At 41.2% G+C, this 22,507-nt stretch overlaps 1 protein-coding gene across 7 annotated transcripts in view; it reads left to right on the plus strand.

Moving 5' to 3' along the window:
* CNKSR2 (connector enhancer of kinase suppressor of Ras 2) overlaps positions 1-22,507 on the plus strand; it is a 496,515-nt gene that overhangs the window by 261,083 nt on the left and 212,925 nt on the right. For all 7 annotated transcript variants that reach the window (XM_068270009.1, XM_068270010.1, XM_068270012.1 and 4 more), the window contains 2 exons: positions 6,875-6,964; positions 9,875-10,089. In XM_068270009.1, coding sequence (XP_068126110.1) covers positions 6,875-6,964; positions 9,875-10,089 — 305 coding nt within the window. The remainder of the gene's footprint in view (positions 1-6,874; positions 6,965-9,874; positions 10,090-22,507) is intronic.

Genomic DNA, 22,507 nt, shown 5'->3' on the forward strand with positions numbered 1-22,507 from the left:
AGATGAGGAGGAATTAGACAGGCTAAACTTTTTAAGCTCTGTAAATTTAGAACGGGATGCATTTCTCTCTGTTTTCCTCCTGTCCTGTACAAGAGTGCAGGTCCACTTTAAAATTCATATTTAACCCCCCCCCCCTTCCCCCACATATAAAAACCACTCACATTCATCCTCTATAAAATTTAAACTATTCAAGTGAAATACCTTTGTTGAATATCTGTATTCCATACTTACCATCCATCACCTTCTTGAGACAAACGTTGCCCAGTGTATAAAGTGTGAATTCAGATACTCCAAAAACTCGAGTGCAGTTAAACTACATGTAATAATCGTTCTCTTGTCATACCTGATCTTCATGTGCCATCGGATTTACGCTTCCATGCTACTTAGTATTCAGCAGGAGAGGAAATATCGAATAATGCATTTAAATGTATTGTATTTCTGGAGAAACCTTGCTAGTTTCTGAATAGTACTTTATAAAGCTTACATTGATAACTTAACATGTAAATCATAATGGTATTCATATCTATCACGCTGTAAAATGGTGAGATTTCTCATGGGTAATTTATCATGCAGTATCCGGATATCTGTGTGCTCTGTTCATATAAACATTTTATTCATGCTTATATAATATGCAAGTGTATTGCCAGTGTTGGCAGTGACCTCTGTTGTTCTTGTGAAGCCAAGGATCTTGGTGTCATGCCTCTACCACTGTACAACCCCTTGATCAGGGCCGGATTTGTACTCTTCACTGCCTAAGGCCACCGCCAGCAGCCACCCCCGCCTTCAGTATAGATAGCCAGATGAACTCCCCTCCACCTTTCCTCGAGTATAGGTATCCTGATAAACCCTCCACCTTTCCCTCTAGTATAAGAAGCCAATGATCCCCCCCCCCCACCTTCCATATAGATAGCCTGATGTCCCTTCCCACTAGTATAGTCTGCTGCCCACCCGCTCCTGATCCTGTGGTGCCCTAGGCCATGGCCTATGTGGCCTTGGATTAAATCTGGCCCTGCCCTTGATACAGTTTGGTTGGCATATGTTCCTGAAGGTCCAGCAACCTATTCTCATGTTTTCTTAATGCCAACATCATTCAGTATGTTCTATTTTGAAGGCTTTACAGCTTTTATTGTTTTAATAAAGATGAGTGGGCTAGATGTCCTCAGCATCTTAGCATGACATCAAAGATTAATCCAACTTTCACAGCCATATGTTGCTGGGAAGACCATAGCTTTAACTATCCTGATCATTGTCTGTAAAGTTACATTTCTATGCTTTAGCATCTTATCCAAATCCGCCGTAGCTTATCCTTTCAAGCAACAAGTGTCTCATAATCTCGAGGCAATAGTCACCATCTGCAGATCTCTTCAATCCCAGGAAGATGAAATCTGTACAATTTCTATTGCTGCCAAATTTTCAGATGGTTCATTACAACAGATACGATGACTTTAGTTTTTTTATGTTAAAGGGTAACGGAGACGAGAAAAAAAGTTTTATACGTACATGGGGCTTCCTCAAGCCCCCTTCGAGCTGATTGGTCCCTTGCCATCTTCCCACACCGGCCTGGATCCTCCGCTAGGTGGCCGGGGCTGCACATGCGCAGTATGCCTCGACTTGCAAAAGATTGGAAAGATGGCAAGGGACCGATTAGCCTGAGAGAGGCTGGAGGCGGCCCCGGGTATGTATAAAAAAAAAATCTTGCTTCAGGTTTACTTTAAGCAGATAGGCTTTTGTCACTTTTTTACGTGACATTATGGCTAGGCTTTTCAAACTTCCTAAGTTTTAGCCATCAGAGTGATATCATATCTCAGATTGTTAATATTCCTGCCAGTTATTCCCGAATGTGACTCCTCCCACCCCGCTTTCGGCATTACATATTCTGCATGCAAGTTAAATAAATAAGGAGACAATAGTCTACCTTGTTGCACTTCTTTACCAATTGTAAACCAATTAGTTATTTCATAAGGAGTTTAAACTGTTGCTTCTTGATTTGCATATGGATTCTCCAAAAGACAAATGAGATAAGACTGCCGGAGTGCAGAATTACGTGAAGTGATTGGATTCCCTAATAAACTACAGACGTGTTGACCTCTTAGTCTCTTGGAAGCAATGGTACTTCCTGCACATACAGATCTTACATTGCTACTGGAAGAGCTCTACTACAGACCAGATGTCCAAACAAATCCTTTGAGATTTGCAGACAACATTGTTCACAATTACTGTACTAGCCTGTCCAGTTTCCTTTTTCATGCAATACAAAGACTTCTTGTGATGGCTTATTTTTAGTGTATCATTTTCTTGACATTCACTGAGAGCTTGACACATCTTTTTATTGCAACTTAGTCCAACGTATTGTAAAAAAAAAAAAAAAAAGGAAACCTGCAAAAGCAAATATGTTCTTATCTCCTTTCCAAAAGCATTCTACATAATGTATCCTTTCAGCCCTCACTGTGGCTTCACAGATGGTATTTGTGCAGAGTCAGACCCACGTCATTTTGAGAATCTATTTTGTTTTTTTTATGATTGTCCTCTGTTTAAGTTTTACAAGGAAGTTAATTAACACCTCTGTCTTAGAAAAACAGCATAATCCACATGTTTTGACAGAGAGGTTTGCCAGACATAAAGTCATTAAAACAGTTTCTGAATCATATAAAAAGACAGTTTTTAAAGTGCAATTCACAATCTGTATGAAAAACAACTTTGAAATATATCTTACTGTAGCTTCCTTTCTTCCACTAGTGTCCATTTTAATTATTTGTAGGAATAGAGTACTACTTGTCTGCACCATTTTCCTCCCAGTTTTTCTGTATAGTAGCGTGAAATGGGACAGAGCTATAAAACTCAAAACTATTGGTTAATTACTGACTAGGGATGATCAATTATATGAAAATTGTTCCAAGTTAATGCAAAGTTATGCAAATTTTTATACAAAAATATGCAGTTTGAAACTAGATCAATCAATTTAACCCTCTGGGGGCTAATCCCGAGCTGAGCTCGGGGTAAGCCGCCACAGAGGATTTCTCAGGCCCTGGTGGGCCGATTTGCATAATTTTTTTTTGTTGCACTTTGCTAGCTGCGTGTATATACCGATCGCCGCCGCTCTGCGCTGATTCGCCGCTACCCGCCGTGCCGCGCCGCTCCCCCCCCCCCCCAAGACCCCGTGCGCAGCCTGGCCAATGAGTGCCAGGCAGCGCTGAGGGGTGGATCGAGACTCCCTCTGACGTCACGACGTCGTTGACGTCGATGACGTCATCCCGATCGTCGCCATGGCGACGGGGGAAGCCAAACAGGAAATCCCGTTCTGAACGGGATTTCCTGTTTGATTTGATTGCCGGAGGCGATCGGAGGGGGTGGGGGGATGCCGCTGCACAGCGGCTATCATGTAGCGAGCCCTGGGCTCGCTACATGATTTAAAAATAAAAAAAATTAAAAAATAGTGCTGCGCCACCTCCTGGGCGAAATAATTGAAACCCCCAGGAGGTTAACCGGTTCAGCGCGCAGTCCGAAAATCTCATGCATCCGAGCAACGTTCACCTCCCATTCATTCGCCTATAACTTTATTGCTACTTATCACAATGAATTGATCTACATCTTGTTTTTTCCGCCACTAATTAGGCTTTCTTTGGGTAGTACATTTTGCTAAGAATTATTTTTTTCTAAATCTATTTTAACAGGAAGATTAAGGAAGAAATGAAAAAAATTCATTATTTCTCAGTTTTTGGCCATTATAGTTTGAAATTAATATACGCTACCGTAATTAAAACTTATGTATTTTATTTGCCCATCTGTCCCGGTTATTACACCGTTTAAACGATGTCCCTATCACAATTTATGGTGCCGATATTTAATTTAGAAATACAGGTGCATTTTTTCAATTTGCGTCCACCACTATTTATAAGCTTATAATTTTAAATAATATAATAACATATTCTCTTGACATGCATATTTAAAAAGTTCAGACCCTTGGGTAACTATTTATGTTGTTTTTGTTTTTTTTAATTGTATTTTTTATTTTTAATAAAGTGTATGTGGGTAATTTTTGGTGTGGGAGGGAAACTGCTAATTTTAAATGTAAAATTATATTTTTTGTTTAATTAAAATTGTATGTTGGTGCAGTTTACTATTTGGCCACAAGATGGCCACAGTGAAATAAGTCCTGGATGCGAACGATCTCGCATCCAGGAACTAAAATGCTGGGGAGATGTTTCCTGAGGGCAGAAATACCGCTCTCTCTGGAGAGAAAGCGTCGGTATTTCTGCGGGGAAGGTAGATCGGTGAATGGGAATTATATTCCCATTCACTGATTGGAGGGCTAGCAGCGGGCAGTGGGAGCGCGCCCGATCGCGCGCACCAGCCGGCGGCAGCAGCAGTGCCTATCTGGACGAGGAAGCTCGTCCAGATAGGCCGAACTGGTTAAAGAGACTCTGAAGTCTTTTTTTTTTTTTCCCTGATTTTCTTCTTCAGTCCTGTTCAGTATTAAATTCTAGGCAGATTTGCTGCATTCCCACAGCAGAACGAGTGTTTTATAGCAAAGAAATAGACCGGCAACAACTTTGCAGGTTGCTGATTTTGCTGCCCTGGGTAGGCAAAGCTTTGCACAGTAGCTCTGCCTCCTATCCAGTCAATCTCCGCCGATCTGACTCTCACCGCCCCTCTCAGTGAAAGAAGACTGAGTGGGGCGGGTAAAAGTGGAGATTGACTGGAGAGGAGGCAGAGCTACTGCGTATAGCTCTTCTTCTACGCAGAAGAAGGATCTGCAGAGCCCGGGAATCTTGTTGGGCTATTTCTTTGCTATAAATCACTTGTTCTGCTGTGGGAATGCGGCGAATCCGCTCAGAATTTAATGCTGAACAGGACTAAAGATGAAAATTGGGTAAAAAAATAAACTTCAAAATCTCTTTAAACCCAGGTTTAAATTTATTGGTCCATTTTCAAGCTTCATATATTTTCCGAAAAATTTGCATTCACTCGGAAAAATTGCATATCATTGATCATCCCTACTACTGATCACCAGCGGGTACGTCACTGATCAGTAATCAGAAGATTGCTAGTTGACCTGAGGCAGTCAAGGAAAGCCGGATTCTATTCTATGACTATCTCAATTCAGACTAGTAACCAGTGGGAATGGTCAATGAGATGCAAATAATTTCAAGTTGATGCAGCATTATGCACATTTTTTTTATGCAAAATTCTTCAGCTTGACCATGAACCAATCCAAATCCTGCTAAGATAAAATTTGATTAGTCTATTTTCAAGCTGCATACATTTGAATAAAAAAATTGCATAAACTTGCATCAACTCAAAATTATTTGCATCCCATTAACCATCTCTAGAAACCAGGCAATAGAAAATCTGGTAATGAAATATCTAAATGGCAGCAACTTATGCCATGCTGGGCCTAGTCTATATTTTATTGGACTAGTCTATATTTTATTGCCAGGCATAAATAAGGGAAGTACTCATTCGGGTATTGTGATAATACAGAAGCACCTAAGCCTTAAAAGCATTATTAAATTTACATTTTAAGGGTAGAGAATTTCCCTACTGCAGGCTATTGTCAAATTGTGGGTGAAATGCATGCTGGTACAGAATTCCCTCATGCCCCTTTGATAAGTCTGCTGAGGGGGGGGGGGGGGGGGGGGAGGGTTAGCTTGCTGGAAGCTCATATCCGTCTGACGTTAACTTGTGAGACCGCTAAGGATATCTCTCAAGTATAGGTGTCAATGGAACAACTGACTGGCAGTTATGCCAGGGCATTCATTTGATGTATTTTCCACATGGGTCTCTCCTCCCTCTCCCCTTTCTTTCTCCCCCCCCCCATCACTCCCTCCGCCTACTCAGTCATTTTCTTTCTCATCCCTTTTGCTTCCCTTTTTTTCTTGCCTCCTCCCCCAGCAATTCTATGTATTATTATTATTATTATTATTATTATTATTATTATTATTATCATCATCATTGCTAAAAAAAAAGTACATCTCAGCTTGAATTATGCTAGAAATGTAATGATTTGTTGAAGTCAAGGAAGTTTTTCTTCTTACAAGTTTACTACCTTACCTAAGAAAATTGCATTACAGCATGACTTTATCAATCTGTAGAAATAACTGTGCTTTATGGCCCAGGATTAATAACCCTTACAGTGGGAAAAAAAACAGACCACATGCTATTTCTAAGGCTGCACACACTTTCAATAATGGTAATCTTTAGTCATTATTCTTTGTCGGTTCAGGTGGTCTGTTCCTGTTAAAGTACACTGCCCAGCAATCAGTTTTAAATTACAAGCAGACTTGCCACACTTTTTGTGGTGTCCTTTACATTTTTTAGCTCATCAGTAACATAATCTGGAAGTATGGTGGGTGTGCATATAATAACCAGTACCACATTAAGCAGTTGGATTTAGCAATGGTTGTGCATGAATGGGGCCCACATGCAGGGGTGTAACTATAAATCATACAAATATTGGTTAAAGGACATCTGTAATGAGAGGGATATGGAGGCTGCCATATGGATTTCCTTTTAAACAATACCAGTTGCCTGGCAGCTCTGCTGGTCTATTTGGCTGTAGTAGTGCCTGAATAACACCAGAAAAAAGTATGCAGCTAATCTTGTCAGATCTGACAATGCCAGGAACACCTGATCTGCTGCATATTTATTCATGGTCTATGGCTAATAGATCAGCAGCATAGCCAGGCAACTGGTATTGCTTAAAAGGAAGTAAATATGGCGGTCTCTATATACCTCTTACTACCGCTGTCCTTTAACATGAGTTACTATACAACCTTACTCTCTGTAATATGTTAAAAGTGTAAATTTAAAAAAAAAAAGTTTTATTGAAACAGGAATAGGTTAGGTGACACCCCTTCTTTTTCTTCTCTTTTAGGTAAGTTAAGACCTATATCAATGCCTGTAGAATACAACTGGGTTGGAGATTATGAAGATCCTGGCAAGATGAAAAGAGACAGTAGAAGAGGTTAGTCAAGTCTTATTAAACTCATGTTGTAGCATAATCCAGCATAGGTGGCAGTAGCATTAGATTGCTGCACATCACAGAAATGTAAACTTCAAAAATATGCTTTAACCACTTAACGACCGCCTAACGTCGATAGGCGTCGGCGGGTCGTTAGTGGTATAGCATGGAAACGGACGCTCGATCGAGCGGCCTTTCCATGCTAGTTCACGGAGACTGCCTCCGTGAACAGTGTGCGAGCCGCCGATCGCGGCTCGCACACATAATGTAAACATGCGGGGAAGAATTCCCCGCTGTTTACATCACACGGCGCTGCTGCGCAGCAGCGCCGTGACGTAGATCGGCGATCCCCGGCCTCTGATTGGCCGGGGATCGCCGCATTCTGATTCACCGGCATTGACTCTAGGCGGCGCAGGATGGATCTCCGTCCTGCGCTGCCCATAGGAGGAAGGGGAGGGACGGAAGGGGACGGAGGAGGAAATTCGCTGCGGAGGGGGGCTTTGAGGAGCCCCCCCCGCCGAATGAACAGAGCCGGCGGCTATCAGACCCCCCCCAGCAGGACATCCCCCTAATGGGGAAAAAAGGGGGTAAGTCTGATCGCCCAGCCTTCTTGCTGATCTGTGCTGTGGGCTGTAGAGCCCACGCTGCACAGATCAGCGAAATCACCCCTGGTCCTTAAGTGGTTAATAAGGACATATACTGTATCACTCCCTTAAAATGAGCTCCTACATGCATAAGTACACGATTTGCAGGAGGCAGGAAATTTGGGCGCATGAGGCAGGTGGACAAAAAAGGGCGCCGCCATTCACTCCCATAATAAATATCGTTTAATGGGCGCCCAACAGGAAAAAATGGCGCCGGAGAAAAATAACGTTTTACAAGCGGCGCCCGGAGACTTTTAATGTTTTATAACTGCTTCTCATGATTACACATTATTTAATAATTTATAATTTTTTAAACATTATTTTTAAACGAAAAACAGTACAATATTTTTTTAAAACATTATTTTTAAACGAAAAACAGCACAATATTTTTTTTAAATGTTATTAATGCTTATCACAGGGGGGTCTTAGGTTTAGGCACCACCAGGGGGGTCTTAGGTTTAGGCACCACCAGGGGGGTCTTAGGTTTAGGCACCACCAGGGGGGGTCTTAGGTTTAGGCACCACCAGGGGGGGTCTTAGGTTTAGGCACCACCAGGGAAGTCTTAGGTTTAGGCACCACCAGGGGGGTCTAGGGGTTAGGGGTAGGTACAGGGAGGGTTCTGTGTGAGAGTAGGGTTAGGTATAGTTTTAGTAAAATTCTTATTGATGTTTTATAAAACTTTATTATACATTTCACTTTTTAAACAGGGAATAATAACGTTTTTACAATTGCCGATTTCATGCACATTATTTAACGATTTATAACTTTATAAAACATTATTTTTAAACGAAATATAGCACAATTTTTTTTAAACGTTATTCATGCTTATCGTTTAAAACCCTGCGCTCTTTTTTCCCCGACACCCTTTTTTAACGTACGCGCCATGATTGGCAGCCTCAGAGACTGTCCTGTACCACCTATGCTTTCATGTAGAGTTCTAGATCCATTCTCTTGTGGAGAAAAGCTTAAAATATGACTTGACAAACAAATGTACACAAATTTGAAACTAACCCAATCAAACACTGTGGCTGTTCTATTAACCAGTTGCTAGCTAATTGCTTAGTGGCTGCTGGGTTTAATTAACTCTGTATGCTAAATCTGATTTCAAGTTCATCTCTGCTCCAGTGGGTTCTCACACTTTGGACACTTCTGTGTAGGTAGTAGTAAGTGTTAACATGCCCTCCTTCAACACATTTCATATTCTGGTCTCTGCCCCAATAGAGAACATAGAAGATTGTCACATGATCAGTGATAACTACAATTCATGGTGCCCCCCAGCGGAACTTTGATAACCCCCTGTCCCCGTCCCAGTGTTCACACTACATCCCTCGCCTCCCCTTGGTGCCCTTCACTAGGGGCCCATCTTATAAGGGTCATAAAACAAGTGTGGCTGTTATGATCTTCACACTCATAAGTGCAGCCACAAAAACACTTGAAGTGAAGTATTGTCCCCTTTATCGGAGGAAGGGTCGATCAGTAGTTGAGGCCCCCCAAAGCTTGGAGCTTCCTCGCAATCACAGGGCCTGCTACCCTCTAGTTATGTCTCTGCTCATGATAAAAGGATCACTAGGCAGTCCTCTTCAGCTGTCCTATGGTGGCCCACTGGTACTTTCTGGACTACTGTTTAGGAGAAAGTGTGCTACAGACCATATTAAAAAAAAAAGTGTCCTATTCAGCTTTGTGTATTACCAAAACCGTGCTGTTCTTCATGAGTGTTGTTGCATTTAATAAAGAGGATTTCCTTTTTAGAATTCCATTATAAGGCTTGCTGGCAATAACACATTCTCATATCATGTGTCCTTTTGTCACAGTTTCATCTTTATTGCTTGGATTGAAAGAAATGTGTCATAGCCTGTGCTAGATAATCACTACATATTCAGAAAGGATGACAGCCACTATCTGATCATCTCCAAGGCAATGTTCAGGAAGACACAAATACTCTTTGAACGAACAATATTACAGATTTTACAGCACTGCATGGTGCCTACAGACTTTATTTTTTCTTATGTAAATTATATAATTTACTTTAACAAAAAATACATCTAATTTGATGTCAAGGAAAAAATAAGAGCCAGAACAAAGATCCCAATCCCCTTAACAGCGTGCCCCATGGGGAGAAATAGTGAATGCGGTATATCTCTAGCTATGGATAAAGGCAATTTTCTCTACTCTGCACCAAGGCAAATTTATAGCACAATGTCATCACAGTTTACTTTTTGTCATTGGTTCCATCTAAGTAATTTGAGCTTCATTTTTTTATTCTGCTCAGAAAGTTCTCTGCTTCGGTACATGAGCAACGATAAAATCATTCAGGAAGAATTTATGATGCAGAGAAGCACCAAAAAAGACACGGGGAAGAAATCTAAAAAGAAAGGTGAGAAGAACACAAGTCCGAGTCATTATGCCCTGCTTCCTGGAGCACAGATGGATTCCCTACGGCAGGATTCTCTCACTCCATCTGTAGCTGACACAGCATCCTATCATGTGAGTTGGAGCATGTTTTTGTTCTGGTTCTTATTTAGTCATCTGATTTTTCTCTTTACATTTAGGTCCATTAATCAGTGTCAACATATTTAGAAAAACTCAGTTGAAGAGTTCAGATATTTTTATTAGTATTGTACAGTTTGACCAATGATGATGTCATAGGTATCTAAGGGCAGGACCAAACTCAAAAAATGAAGGGGGGTTAAGAGATTTGTCAATTGGCATGGAGATGGCCAACCCACTGGATCCTGGACAGTAATGTTTATATTCTTATGCTGTGTGCTTTTGGTGACATTGTCTTTTTTTTAATGCTAGGTACACACTATGAGATTTTCTGGCATGATTTTCTGTCAGATCGACTGTTTCTGACATGCCCAATCTAATTTCCGATCAATTTCCGAGTGTTTTCCTTTCACTTCTATCAGAAATCAATCAAAAATCAATCAAAAATTAGATTGGACATGTTGGAAATAATCGATCTGACCGAAAATCTGCCAGAAAATCTCAGTGTGTGTACCTAGAATTAGGTGGAAAACAAAATAATCACTGGCCAAAAAGTAATTGCAACAATTTTGGAAAAGTTCGTTGTGCACCAATTACTACGCCTCTTGCTTGCACGAGACCATTATTCATGGTTCTTGTCAAAGACTGTACTAAATGAGTAGTTGATATATCTGGCGAGGGGATCTCTACTCCGTAGATTAACTCCAGAACCAGAAATAAAAAAAAAAAACAAATAGAAAAACCAGGAACTCCAATATTAGTGTACTATTTAAAAACACTGAAATTAGGAGCAAAAAAAGAAAAGAAAAACACAGAATAAAATCACAGGAGAGGACACTTAGGTAGGGGATAGATAACACAATGGGTGTGAGGAGGCACCCTAGGGAGCATATACCTCTTTCAAACTGTCTGATATAATAAGTGATCTTGCCTCAGCTGAGGAATGGATTATAAAAAATATTTATTGTATTATAAAATATAATTATTGTTAGTTCTAAAATGAGATTTGTATACCAAAGAAAAATTACAAAATCAGAATCAAGTTTATTGGCCAAGTACAGGGGTTTGTACCTAGAATCTATTTTGGCACAGACAAGCTCAGTGGTACATAGAAAAGGTATCCAGTACTATAGAGGAACAAGGTATAAAATAGTGGTACAGAAGGACAGTAGAATCACTTAAGAAGTCAAGGCAAGTTAGAGTGATGTGACATGGTAGGACATCTACCTAGGTGTAAACGTAATGGTAGTGATGGCTCGAACCTCAGATTTTGTGTTTGCGAACCTCAAACGCAAACTTTTGTGAAAGTGCACAAACAGACTGTCCATGGATTGGACAAAGGCTTGGGGGGAGAGGGGCAGGCTTGTCCACCCCTATCCCCGGAGCCCCCCTCCCCCCCATGCCATGGACCATGCGAGCTGGTATAGCTCAGGGTGCGAAGCCCCAGTTGGCCGGGGCTCTGCATTCTGGCTATCCCAGCCTACATGGGTGACAAGAGGTTAAAGAGGCTTGGGAAGGGGGGACTCCACGTCGTCTTTTTTTTTTTTTTTCAGATTTCCCACTATCTGAACATAAAAAAAATACAATTTTTAATATTTTTTAAATATTGTTTCCCACTATCTTCTTAACATATCCTGCAAATTTGGTGTTGCTAGAATGTAAGGGGCCTTTGCTATTAACTGCTAAAGTCGGCAGAAATTGTTTCCCTAAGAACTGTCATTTACACATTTAAATGTAACTTTTTTCCTTTGAAACTTTAAAATCTATTTTCTCAAAAACTATAAGGTCTTTTTGAAAAAAAAAATGTTCCTCTTGTAGTCACTGTCCCCCTCCACATACCCTGCACATTTGGTGTTTCTGGCATTTAAGGGGGCTTTGCTATTAACCGCTAAACTCAGCGGGCGTTTAATTTCCCCACGGTCAGAAGGAGAATTTTAAAATGGATTTTCTCAAAAACTACAAGGTCTTTTTGAAAAAAAAATTTCCTCTTATATCCACTGTCCCTATTTACATACCCTGCAAATGTTAGTGTTTATAGCATGTAATGGGGCTTAGCTATTAATCATTAAAGTCTGCGCCATTAAAGTCTATAGGAAAAATGCAAGCCTTTTTTGAAAAAAATTTGCATTTCGCCGCGGGCACGAACAGCTGACGTTTGCGTGAACTACCCACCGGGTGAACTGTTTGGGCTATCTCTAGTGATTGGGAGGGTAGGTTGAAGAGTTCAACGGTCTGGGTAAAGAAGGAGTTTCTGTGTCTAGTGGTCCTAGTGAATAAGGGCCTTGTAGTGGCGGCCTATGGGGAGAAGATTGATATGGCGGTTGCCAGGGTGAGAGGGGTCTCTTGCTATCCTAACGGCCAGTTTAGAGGAGTTTAGAGGAGTAGAGAAGGTTGAGTGGTGGGAGGTGGGTACCGATGATCTTTTCTGCAGCCTTTATGACTCTTTAATGTGTACCTGTCGCTCGCAGAGGCCCCTGCATACCATACAATGATGGAAGCGCAAAGTATTGACTCAATGGTAGCAGAGTAGAAGCTGGTCATAAGGTCTTGCAACATTCCAAACGTTTTCATTTGACGTAGGAAAAACAGCCATTGTTGGGCTTTCTTCTGGATCTTCATGGTATTTTCCTCCCACCTTAAAGAGAACCCGAGGTGTGTTTAATGAATGGTGTGTTTTATGAGGGATTGCAGAGTGCAGGGGGACCTTAGGGGGGTTTGGGATAGCAACAGAGGCTGGGCTGTATAGGCAGATCCAGCCTCTGTAAGCAGATAATATTCTTCAAACCCCCCTCGGGTTCTCTTTAAGGTGCATACACACATGCAACTATAGTCGTTTGAAACGATCGTTCACCGATCATTTCAAACGACGATTGTTTAAAAAAAAAGCAGCCAACGACCATTAAGTCTAACGACTGATGAGTTAGATCATTCAAAACGAACGATCTAGCTTGGCAGATTTTTTTTCAACGACGATCGTTTGCAAAAGTAGTACATCGTTGGAAACGGTCGTTTGTACTAGGCTTGACATGCGCATTTCGCTATGTCTCCATACCACTTTTAATTTTTATGCTTTACGTGATGTAACATTCGTTCTAACGATCAGATCGTTACACTCCTTTAAAAGCTAACTTTACTTAGGTCGTTCTTTCATCAATTAAAAGTTCGTTCATCGTTCAAAACGAACGATCGTTGTCGTATATGTGTACGTAGCTTCTGGTCGCTGGATATGGTGGTGCCCAGGAAACAGGCGTGCGGGACTAAAGCAAAGATATTGCCATAGTCCAGATAACTTCTTTTACCCACTTATACCTTTGATGAATGTCAAATTATTATTTTTTTGTAATATTCACCGAAAAGTAATTTTTTGTGTCTTCTCCTGAATACTAGTTCAATGCCATAGTCTTTATGACTAGCTCATCTTCTGACTTTAGTAAGTATTGGAGTCTAGCTAAAAGTGAAAAGGGGGAGGAGGGCAAAATAGTACTGTATGATTTACAACCAAGAGCCCTCCTGTGCTTCCATTGTCTCCCTCTGTGTAACCTGTTCCCTCGTGCCTTCAGTGTCCTTCTTTGTGACTTCTCTGTTCCCATGTTTCCTCAGTGCCCCCCTGTGTGCCACCTCTACAAATGAAAATTTATCATAACACTAGTCTATACCTGAAGGTATGCTAAAACATAACCTTTAAACTTGCCTTAACTATAAGGGCAGTTTTCACACTGAAAATCACTGAAAATCTGGATTTTCTAGCTGTAGTTCAAGGGAAATTTTAGCAATTGTATTTGTGATTCTCTTTCCTGGAACAAGAATGCTTCTGCAATTACAACGCAATTGCAATGCTGAAATGTGAATGCTCCTATAGGGAGACACTGCGTTAGCAATTTGCCAAGTTCTGGCATTTGGCAATCCCTGCTAAAACATCCCTGAATCACTTTCGCGGGAAACAGCTCTTTGTATCATTAAAATTAGCTCTGCCACTTCCAATCCTATGTCTGACTCCATGCATTTCGTTAACCTAAAATAGATAACCAAAACTACTAGGTTAGGGCTTTCCAGTCCAAACCCTGTCCTCAAGTACCACCAACAATACTTGTTTTGCAGAAAACCTCAAACATTCACAGGTGACGTAATAAGTGTCTCAGCAGAGTGGATTAACTACCTTTTGGATCTCCACAAAACATGCATTGTTGGTGGTGCTTAAGGACAGCGTTGGGAAGTCCTGTTTGGGGGGGGGGGGCATATTTATAATTTTTTTATGAAAATGTGAGATAATTTCAAGTAATCCATGAACCCCTTGCTTTGCTAGTGACAAAACATTGGGTTGGAAAGTGTTTTAGACTAGCTCTACTAATTTTGGTTCCTCCCAACTGTGGAATCCTGTTTGCGCTAAACAACTGCATCAAAATTATCACTGCAAAAGCTTCTGAATCCCACTCAGTTTGCTAGGTTTGGGAGTATGACAAGGCTGAAAATTAACTGTTTAACCCCCAAGTAAAACCATGGCCAGGTTGCAGGGATAGGTGAAACATTTTAATTGTTTCATGTGTGTGCATATTAATAGTAATTGCAATTATTATTTAACGAATGTACCTCTAGAAAATAATAAAACTTAGTTAAAATGAAAGAAGATTTGGATCAATAACTGCAAGCTTGCAGGAGAAAATGATTTGTAGAAAAAGCAGAAAGAATTCCAAATATGACTTCTGTTTTCATTATTCTGGTATTTCTGGAAAACAATGTACAGTATAGATTTTTTTTTTGTTCTATTTTTGTAGCTTTTGAGCTTTGCCATTAACACCAGCACACCTGGAGCAAAAATGAAACTAGCAATTTAACGAGAAAGAAAAGAGCTGAGCTGTAGTTTTTTCTACAGGAAGAAAGGATTAATTAGTTGGCCTAGCAAATTACAATAATTTTGCCTGAAAGCTTTCCCATCCCTGCCTGACCCCATTGCTTTGTACAGTAAGGAAATCCCAGATACGGTTACAACAGCTAATTCTCCTCATACTGTATGTTCTTCCACAAACTACATAGCTTGCCTGAGAAGAAACCATACCAGTGCCCACAACTTGAACTGCTAGTTGGCACATAATGGCATGTTGTACTCCTTTGCAATTCGTGCCAGTTTAAAAAAAAATGTAAAGCACTAGTTCACCCTTTCAGATTAGCCATTATTAAGTAATTAGAAAACGCTGCTATTACACAGCTATCATATATGATGCAGCTGTTCCAGAGAAATTCTCTTACAAAAATAGTCCTATCACTGCAGCTCAGAAGTTTCATCATCTTGCCATCTTCCTGTTGAGTTGTTTAATAAAGTACCCTTCCCTGCCCTTCCTAAAAAAAAATAAAAATCCTTGTGTGGTATTGATTGGATAGGTAGGTAATTCAGGAGTGTCTATTTGACAAGAAAGTGCCTCTCCCTATAGAGGAACCACACCTGCTGTGGACTCCAAACAGACCACAACAAACCAACATAACAGACCCTGCTTTGTCTGCTGCAGCTGGCCATTTGGGACCCACTTCAAAGTTTGGACCATGTAAAAAGTTGAGTCAAAGTCCTGCAATAGAGGGGATGACAAGAGTGGAGCATGGAAATTGCACCTGCACGTGTCTTGTGTTCCCTGACAGTCATGTGTTCCTGGATCGTGCTGGAGAGGTGAGCAGAGCTGCATGCGCACCCCTCAAATTTTGTTGCCCTAGTTTTTAGGTTAGGGAGCTCATACCGATGCAATAACTCGTAAGAGACATACGAAAGGGAAATGATGGGTACAGAATAGTGCATGGACATAAAAGAGCTTGTGGTAAACATAGACAGTTACCTGCACTGCTCTTTACCAACCTCACAAACATTTAGTGTTATGCACAAACGGTGGGTGGGTGCTTCACAAGGTCACCCAGCACAACCTACAGGAAGCCTGATTTTGGACCCCACCATGTAGAAATGAAAGACCCTAATGGTGGGATCTGACAAGCATATTTTTGAATTGTCTGCCTCGTCTGGAATAACTTATCTGGCTGCAAATTAAAAAAATTGATTAAATTAGTCTGGCCGAGTGTCTAAAGGATTGCAGTATGTTCCGTGATGTAGCAGTTGTGTGTTGTTACCAGTTTACGAATCTATTGCCAGTCATAAGCTACCTGGGCAAGTCTGATTCCAGCCTGGTGGATTCACCACATGTGCCTCATTATATTGTCAAATATGTATCTCTAGGTTTTCCTGTTTCAGAAAAATGCCTCAAATCAGAAGGGAAAGGAAACCCCTTTCATTAGAAAAAAAATGACCATGGCCCTTATTGAACTCACTTTTTCTTCTTGGCGGTATTTTCACACCTTATTAAAAAATATGCCTTTTAAGCCACTAATCAGCAAGAAAATATTCAGAATAATTCAGACAGTACTTTATATTTCACATACTTTTTGGTACTTTTTCAAGCGCAGCGTTCTGAAAAGTTATTTTAAACAGAATATAAAAAATGATCTCCTATAAGAATACTTAAAGGTAACCGTGAACTGAATAAGAGCTTATGCAGATGCATATGACATTCCAGAGTGATGACTGGTTAGGGATCTTTTCCCATCAGTATTAAGGTCCGTACACACGCCGGACTTTAGGCAACGACGGGTCCGTCGTTGCCTTCCGCTGGGTGGGCGTGCCAGCGACAGTCCGGCGTGTGTACGCTCTGTCGTCAGACTGATACGGTTGTTTCTGAGCGATCCGCCGGGCGGATCGCTCAGAAACGGCCGTATCAGTCTGACGACAGAGCGTACACATGCCGGACTGTCGCTGGCACGCCCACCCAGTGGGAGGCAACGACTGACTCGTTGTTGCCTAAAGTCCGGCGTGTGTACGGACCTTTAAGGTGCATACACACCCCTTGATTTATGTTGCACTTCAGGGATCAGGACCCTATCACCTTGGGTGACATCGCTAGCCGGCCTGTACAGCTACACAGTTGACAAAACATTCGGCGGCTTTGTGGGGGATGGAGGCATGACAGAGCAGCGTGTGAGTGATGTCATGCCGTGAGCTGGGGAGTGGCACAGACAATGTAATTTGCCGTCGCAAGGGTGAGTTGATTTGCAGGGCGGATCGCTCGCAGGTTGGGGGATCAGGGGGCCGCCATACACATGCCTATCAGCTGGGGTGTTTTTTATTGGCTGCCTTAGGCAGGTGGGAGTGGCCCTTAGTTAAACCCATATAGTGCCCTAATGAACAACACTGTTTGTTGTGGTGCTCTTTAACCCTACAGCGTTATGTTTTATGTAGATGTCAAAGCTAAGACTCATATTTAAGGTCCGTACACACGTCGGACTGCAGGAAACGACGGGTCCGTCATCACCTCCCGCTGAGCGGGCGTTCCAGCGACAGTCCTGCGTGTGTACAGTCTGTCGGCAGACTGATACGGCTGTTTCTGAGCGATCCACCCGGCGGATCGCTCAAACAGCCGTATCAGTATGCCGACAGACTGTACACACGCCGGACTTTCTGCTGAAAACACGCCCAGCAGGAGGTGATGACGGACCCGTCGTTTCCTGCAGTCCGGCGTGTGTACGGACCTTTAATCTATTGTATTTGCTGGCTAATTACTTCACTAGGAGTACATCTGATAATTTGTCTTGCAGCCGGCAATGATATCCGACCACTTCAGTGAGGTGCAGATATGCAATCAACAAACATCAAAGCAGTCTCAGTGTATTATATTCATTTTTTTTACTGAGTGTAAGGTTTTAGAGGAAAACATGTTTTGCTGACCATACCATTTTTTTCAATTGAGATAGGAATAGTTTGGGAAGTGCTTTTAAGTGTGGGTGTATACTTTTAAATGCTTATCTCTGTTTACTGTTACGAAATTCCTTTCACACTTACTGATGGCATTTGAGGCAAAATCTGACTCATGAAGGGAGGGTGGGTATTCCCTCACACTGCATCTGTAAATCCTGTATGTGAGAGAAAGCTTTCAGCCTGTCTCTCTGAAGGAGCTGACTAGACTCAGCACTGAGAGCAGAGGAAATGACATTTTTTAATTGTATGTGAAACCTGACACCCCTTTTCGTATGCAGTCTGACATGCATCCATATGAACTAAAATCGATGCACAATGAATTCAAGCTTTTGCCTCTGATATTAAACTTGAAAAATAGGAAAATGTTTATTCTTGATTTGCTCTTTAATTTGATTTCAGTTTTCTGTTTCATAATATTAAGAAAAAGCTTTGTAGAGCAGAAATATTGGTGCTGCATCCTCCTGCCTACATGTCATACATTATTAGTCACTTGAAACTGAACAGTACTGTACTCATTATGATCATTTGTGGTCATACATTATTTCTGGATTGCATTGAATTTTAGGATTTGCTTGGCAGTGTTCAATACTAATGCTGCCCAGATGAAGAACAAACACTGCTTTCTCATTACATAGTGTCTTCCAGGAAATGTTACAAATCCGGTTTAATAAAGGAAAATAGTTTTGGCCAAATCATATTTAACATTTTATACTGAGATGAGACATACATTTGTTGAAAGAGAATGCATCTTCAAGTGGTAAAAAAAATGTTACTGTATGTTTCTGGATAGTTTTTTTTAAACACTTAAATAACACGTTGCTAAACTAAGCCCAAGTACCCCAAGGTAGGTGGTTTTGGTAATGCTGGTTTGGGCGTAAAAAATATTTTGCCTTGGCTATGTGGCAGTGCTTTTAGGTACCTGGTGCTAAAGCTGAAACAAGTTGGCTGGACAAAATATTTCATTTGAAATGAACTGGGTGCAGGAGCTGGAAACAAAGTGGGTTTTATTAGGGGAGTAGTTACATAGTTACATAGTTATTTTGTTTGAAAAAAGACATACGTCCATCGAGTTCAACCAGTACAAAGTACAACTCCAGCCCGTCCCCCACATACCCCTGTTGATCCAGAGGAAGGCGAAAAAAAACCCACCAGGCATGGTCCAATTAGCCCCAAATGGGAAAAATTCCTTCCTGACTCCAGATGGCAATCAGATAAAATCCCTGGATCAACATCATTAGGCATAACCTAGTAATTGTAGCCATGGATGTCTTTCAACGCAAGGAAAGCATCTAAGCCCCCTTTAAATGCAGGTATAGAGTTTGCCATAACGACTTCCTGTGGCAATGCATTCCACATCTTAACCACTCTTACTGTAAAGAACCCTTTCCTAAATAAATGGCTAAAACGTTTTTCCTCCATGCGCAGCTCATGTCCTCTAGTCCTTTGAGAAGGCCTAGGGACAAAAAGCTCATCCGCCATGCTATTATATTGCCCTCTAATGTATTTATACATGTTAATTAGATCTCCTCTAAGGCGTCTTTTCTCTAGACTAAATAAACCCAGTTTATCTAACCTTTCTTGGTAAGCGAGACCTTCCATCCCACGTATCAATTTTGTAGCTCGTCTCTGCACCTGCTCTAAAACTGCAATATCTTTTTTGTAATGTGGTGCCCAGAACTGAATTCCATATTCCAGATGTGGCCTTACTAGAGAGTTAAACAGGGGCAATATTATGCTAGCATCTCGAGTTTTAATTTCCCTTTTAATGCATCCCAAAATTTTGTTCGCTTTAGCTGCAGCGGCTTGGCATTGAGTACGATTATTTAACTTGTTGTCGATGAGTACTCCTAAGTCCTTCTCCAAGTTTGATGTTCCCAACTGTATCCCATTTATTTTGTATGGTGCTAGACCATTGGTACGACCAAAATGCATGACTTTACATTTGTCAACATTGAATTTCATCTGCCATGTATGTGCCCATATAGCCATCCTATCCAGATCCTGTTGCAATATGACACTATCTTCCTGAGAGTTGTTGATTCTGCACAATTTTGTATCATCTGCAAAAATAGCAACATTGCTCACTACTGCATCTACTAGGTCATTAATAAATAAATTGAAGAGCACTGGACCCAGTACAGACCCCTGTGGGACCCCACTGCTAACAGTCTCCCATTTTGAGTACGATCCATTGACCACAACTCTTTGTTTTCTGTCCATTAGCCAGTTCCCTATCCATGCACACAAACTCTTCCCCAGTCCTTGCATCCTCAACTTTTGCACCAGACTTCTGTGGGGAACAGTGTCGAAGGCCTTTGCAAAGTCCAAGTATATCACATCTACAGCATTCCCAATATCCATATTAGCATTCACTACCTCATAAAAGCTGAGCATGTTAGTCAAACAGGACCTGTCTTTAGTAAACCCATGTTGATGCTGAGAAATAAGATTATTTTCTACTATGAAGTCATGTATAGTATCTCTTAGTAACCCCTCAAATAGTTTGCATACAACTGATGTTAAGCTTACAGGTCTATAATTTCCTGGATCAGATTTTTTGCCCTTCTTAAATAATGGGAAAACATGGGCTGTACGCCAATCCACTGGGACTCTGCTAGTTGCAAGAGAGTCACAAAAGATAAGATAAAGGGGCTTAGCTATAACTGAACTTAATTCTCTTAGGACCTGAGGATGCATGCCATCCGGGCCAGGTGCCTTGTCTATTTTTAATTTATTTAGTCTTGCCTTTACTTCTTCCTGCGTTAAGTATTTAATATTACAGTTAGAAGATTGAGACTCTTCTGCCTCTGTAATTTGCAACAGTGCTGTTTCCTTTGTGAAGACAGAAGCAAAGAAAGCATTTAATAACTCTGCCTTACCTTGGTCATCCACCATTGAGTTCCCACCCTCATCCTTTAGGATTCCTATACAGTCAACCTTTCTTTTTTTAGAGTTGATGTACTTGTAAAACTTTTTTGGGTTAGATTTGATATCCCTAGCGATTTGATTTTCAGCTTCGATCTTTGCCAGCCTAATTTCTTTTTTACAATTTTTATTGCACTCCTTATAATTGCTTAGTGCAGCCTCAGTCCCCTCCTGTTTTAGGACCTTATAGGCATTCTTTTTCCTCTTCATTTTATCCCTAACCTTTCTATTCATCCATAGAGGCCTTTTTTTATTCCTAGACATTTTGTTTCCATATGGGATATACATACTACAATATTGATTGAGAATACGTTTAAAAGCTTGCCATTTCCCTTCAGTGTCGTCCCCTTGTAGTACATTATCCCAGTTCACCAAACTTAGTGCCTGCCTAATTTGATTGAACTTTGCTTTTCTAAAATTCATAGTTTTAGTGGTCCCGCTGCCCCGTGGCCTATCAGTCACCAGATCAAACGTTATCATGTTGTGATCACTATTTCCCAAATGTTCTTGAACCTGCACATTTGATACATTATCTGGTCTATTAGAAATGATCAGATCCAGTAACGCATTCCCCCTAGTTGGTTCCGTTACCATTTGAGTCAAGTAATTGTCCTGTAGTGCTGCCAGAAATCTGCTGCTTTTACCAGAATGGGTAGCCTCAATACCCCAGTCAATGTCTGGAAAGTTGAAGTTGCCCATAATTATGACCTCGTTTTTACTTGCAGCTTTTTCAATCTGCTGTAGTAATCGCAGTTCTGCAGCTTCATTAATAAGAGGTGGTCTGTAGCATACCCCAATAAGCAATTGGCAACTTTTATTTCCACCATGAATATTTACCCAAACGGACTCCACATCTTCGCAATCTTCCTCCATCTCATCGTTGAGGACAGCTGTAAAAGAATTCTTAACAAAGAGACAAACCCCTCCACCTTTTTTCCCTGTTCTATCCCTCCTAAACACATTGTATCCTTTTAAATTAGCTATCCAGTCATGGCTTTCATCCATCCATGTCTCGGTTATTCCCACAATGTCATAGCCTTTGTCATTCAGAATGAGCTCTAGTTCGTCTATTTTATTTGCAAGGCTCCGAGCATTGGTTACCATGCACTTTATATTTTTACCAACACATTTACCAATTTTGTTTACACGAAATGGGCTACTTGAAGTTTTACCAACCTCCTTAATCTTTACACTGTCCCCACCCCCCTCTCCACCCCCCATAATGTTAGGCTCCCACTGTCTTTTTACCTTATCTTGTCTACATATTGAGACTTTATCCTCCCGCCTCCCCCCAGATCCTAGTTTAAAATCTCCTCCAACCGTTTAGCCATCTTCTCCCCCAATGCAGCTGCACCCTCCCCATTAAGTTAATGTTGGACATCAGGAATGGAGCTTTCACTGAGATTGAGGGGATAAGTTTAGGTGTGCTATGGGAGGACAATTGCCAAAGCAGCAAACAAAAAACCTGCATTCAATTTCTAAAACTTATGCTGGATCCACACTGTGCGTTCGCACACTTGATTTCCCGCTCGATTCCCGTCGATTTGTTTATTTCCAACATGTCCGATTTGGATTTCGATGGATCGTTAGGTCGATTTGGCATACTTTGCATGCAATCGACCTAACGATCCATCGAAATCCAAATCGGACATGTTGGAAATAAACGAATCGACGGGAATCGAGCGGGAAATCGAGTGCGCGAACGCA

This window comes from Hyperolius riggenbachi, chromosome 2, assembly GCF_040937935.1.
Source record: "Hyperolius riggenbachi isolate aHypRig1 chromosome 2, aHypRig1.pri, whole genome shotgun sequence".
Taxonomy (NCBI): Eukaryota; Metazoa; Chordata; class Amphibia; order Anura; family Hyperoliidae; genus Hyperolius; species Hyperolius riggenbachi.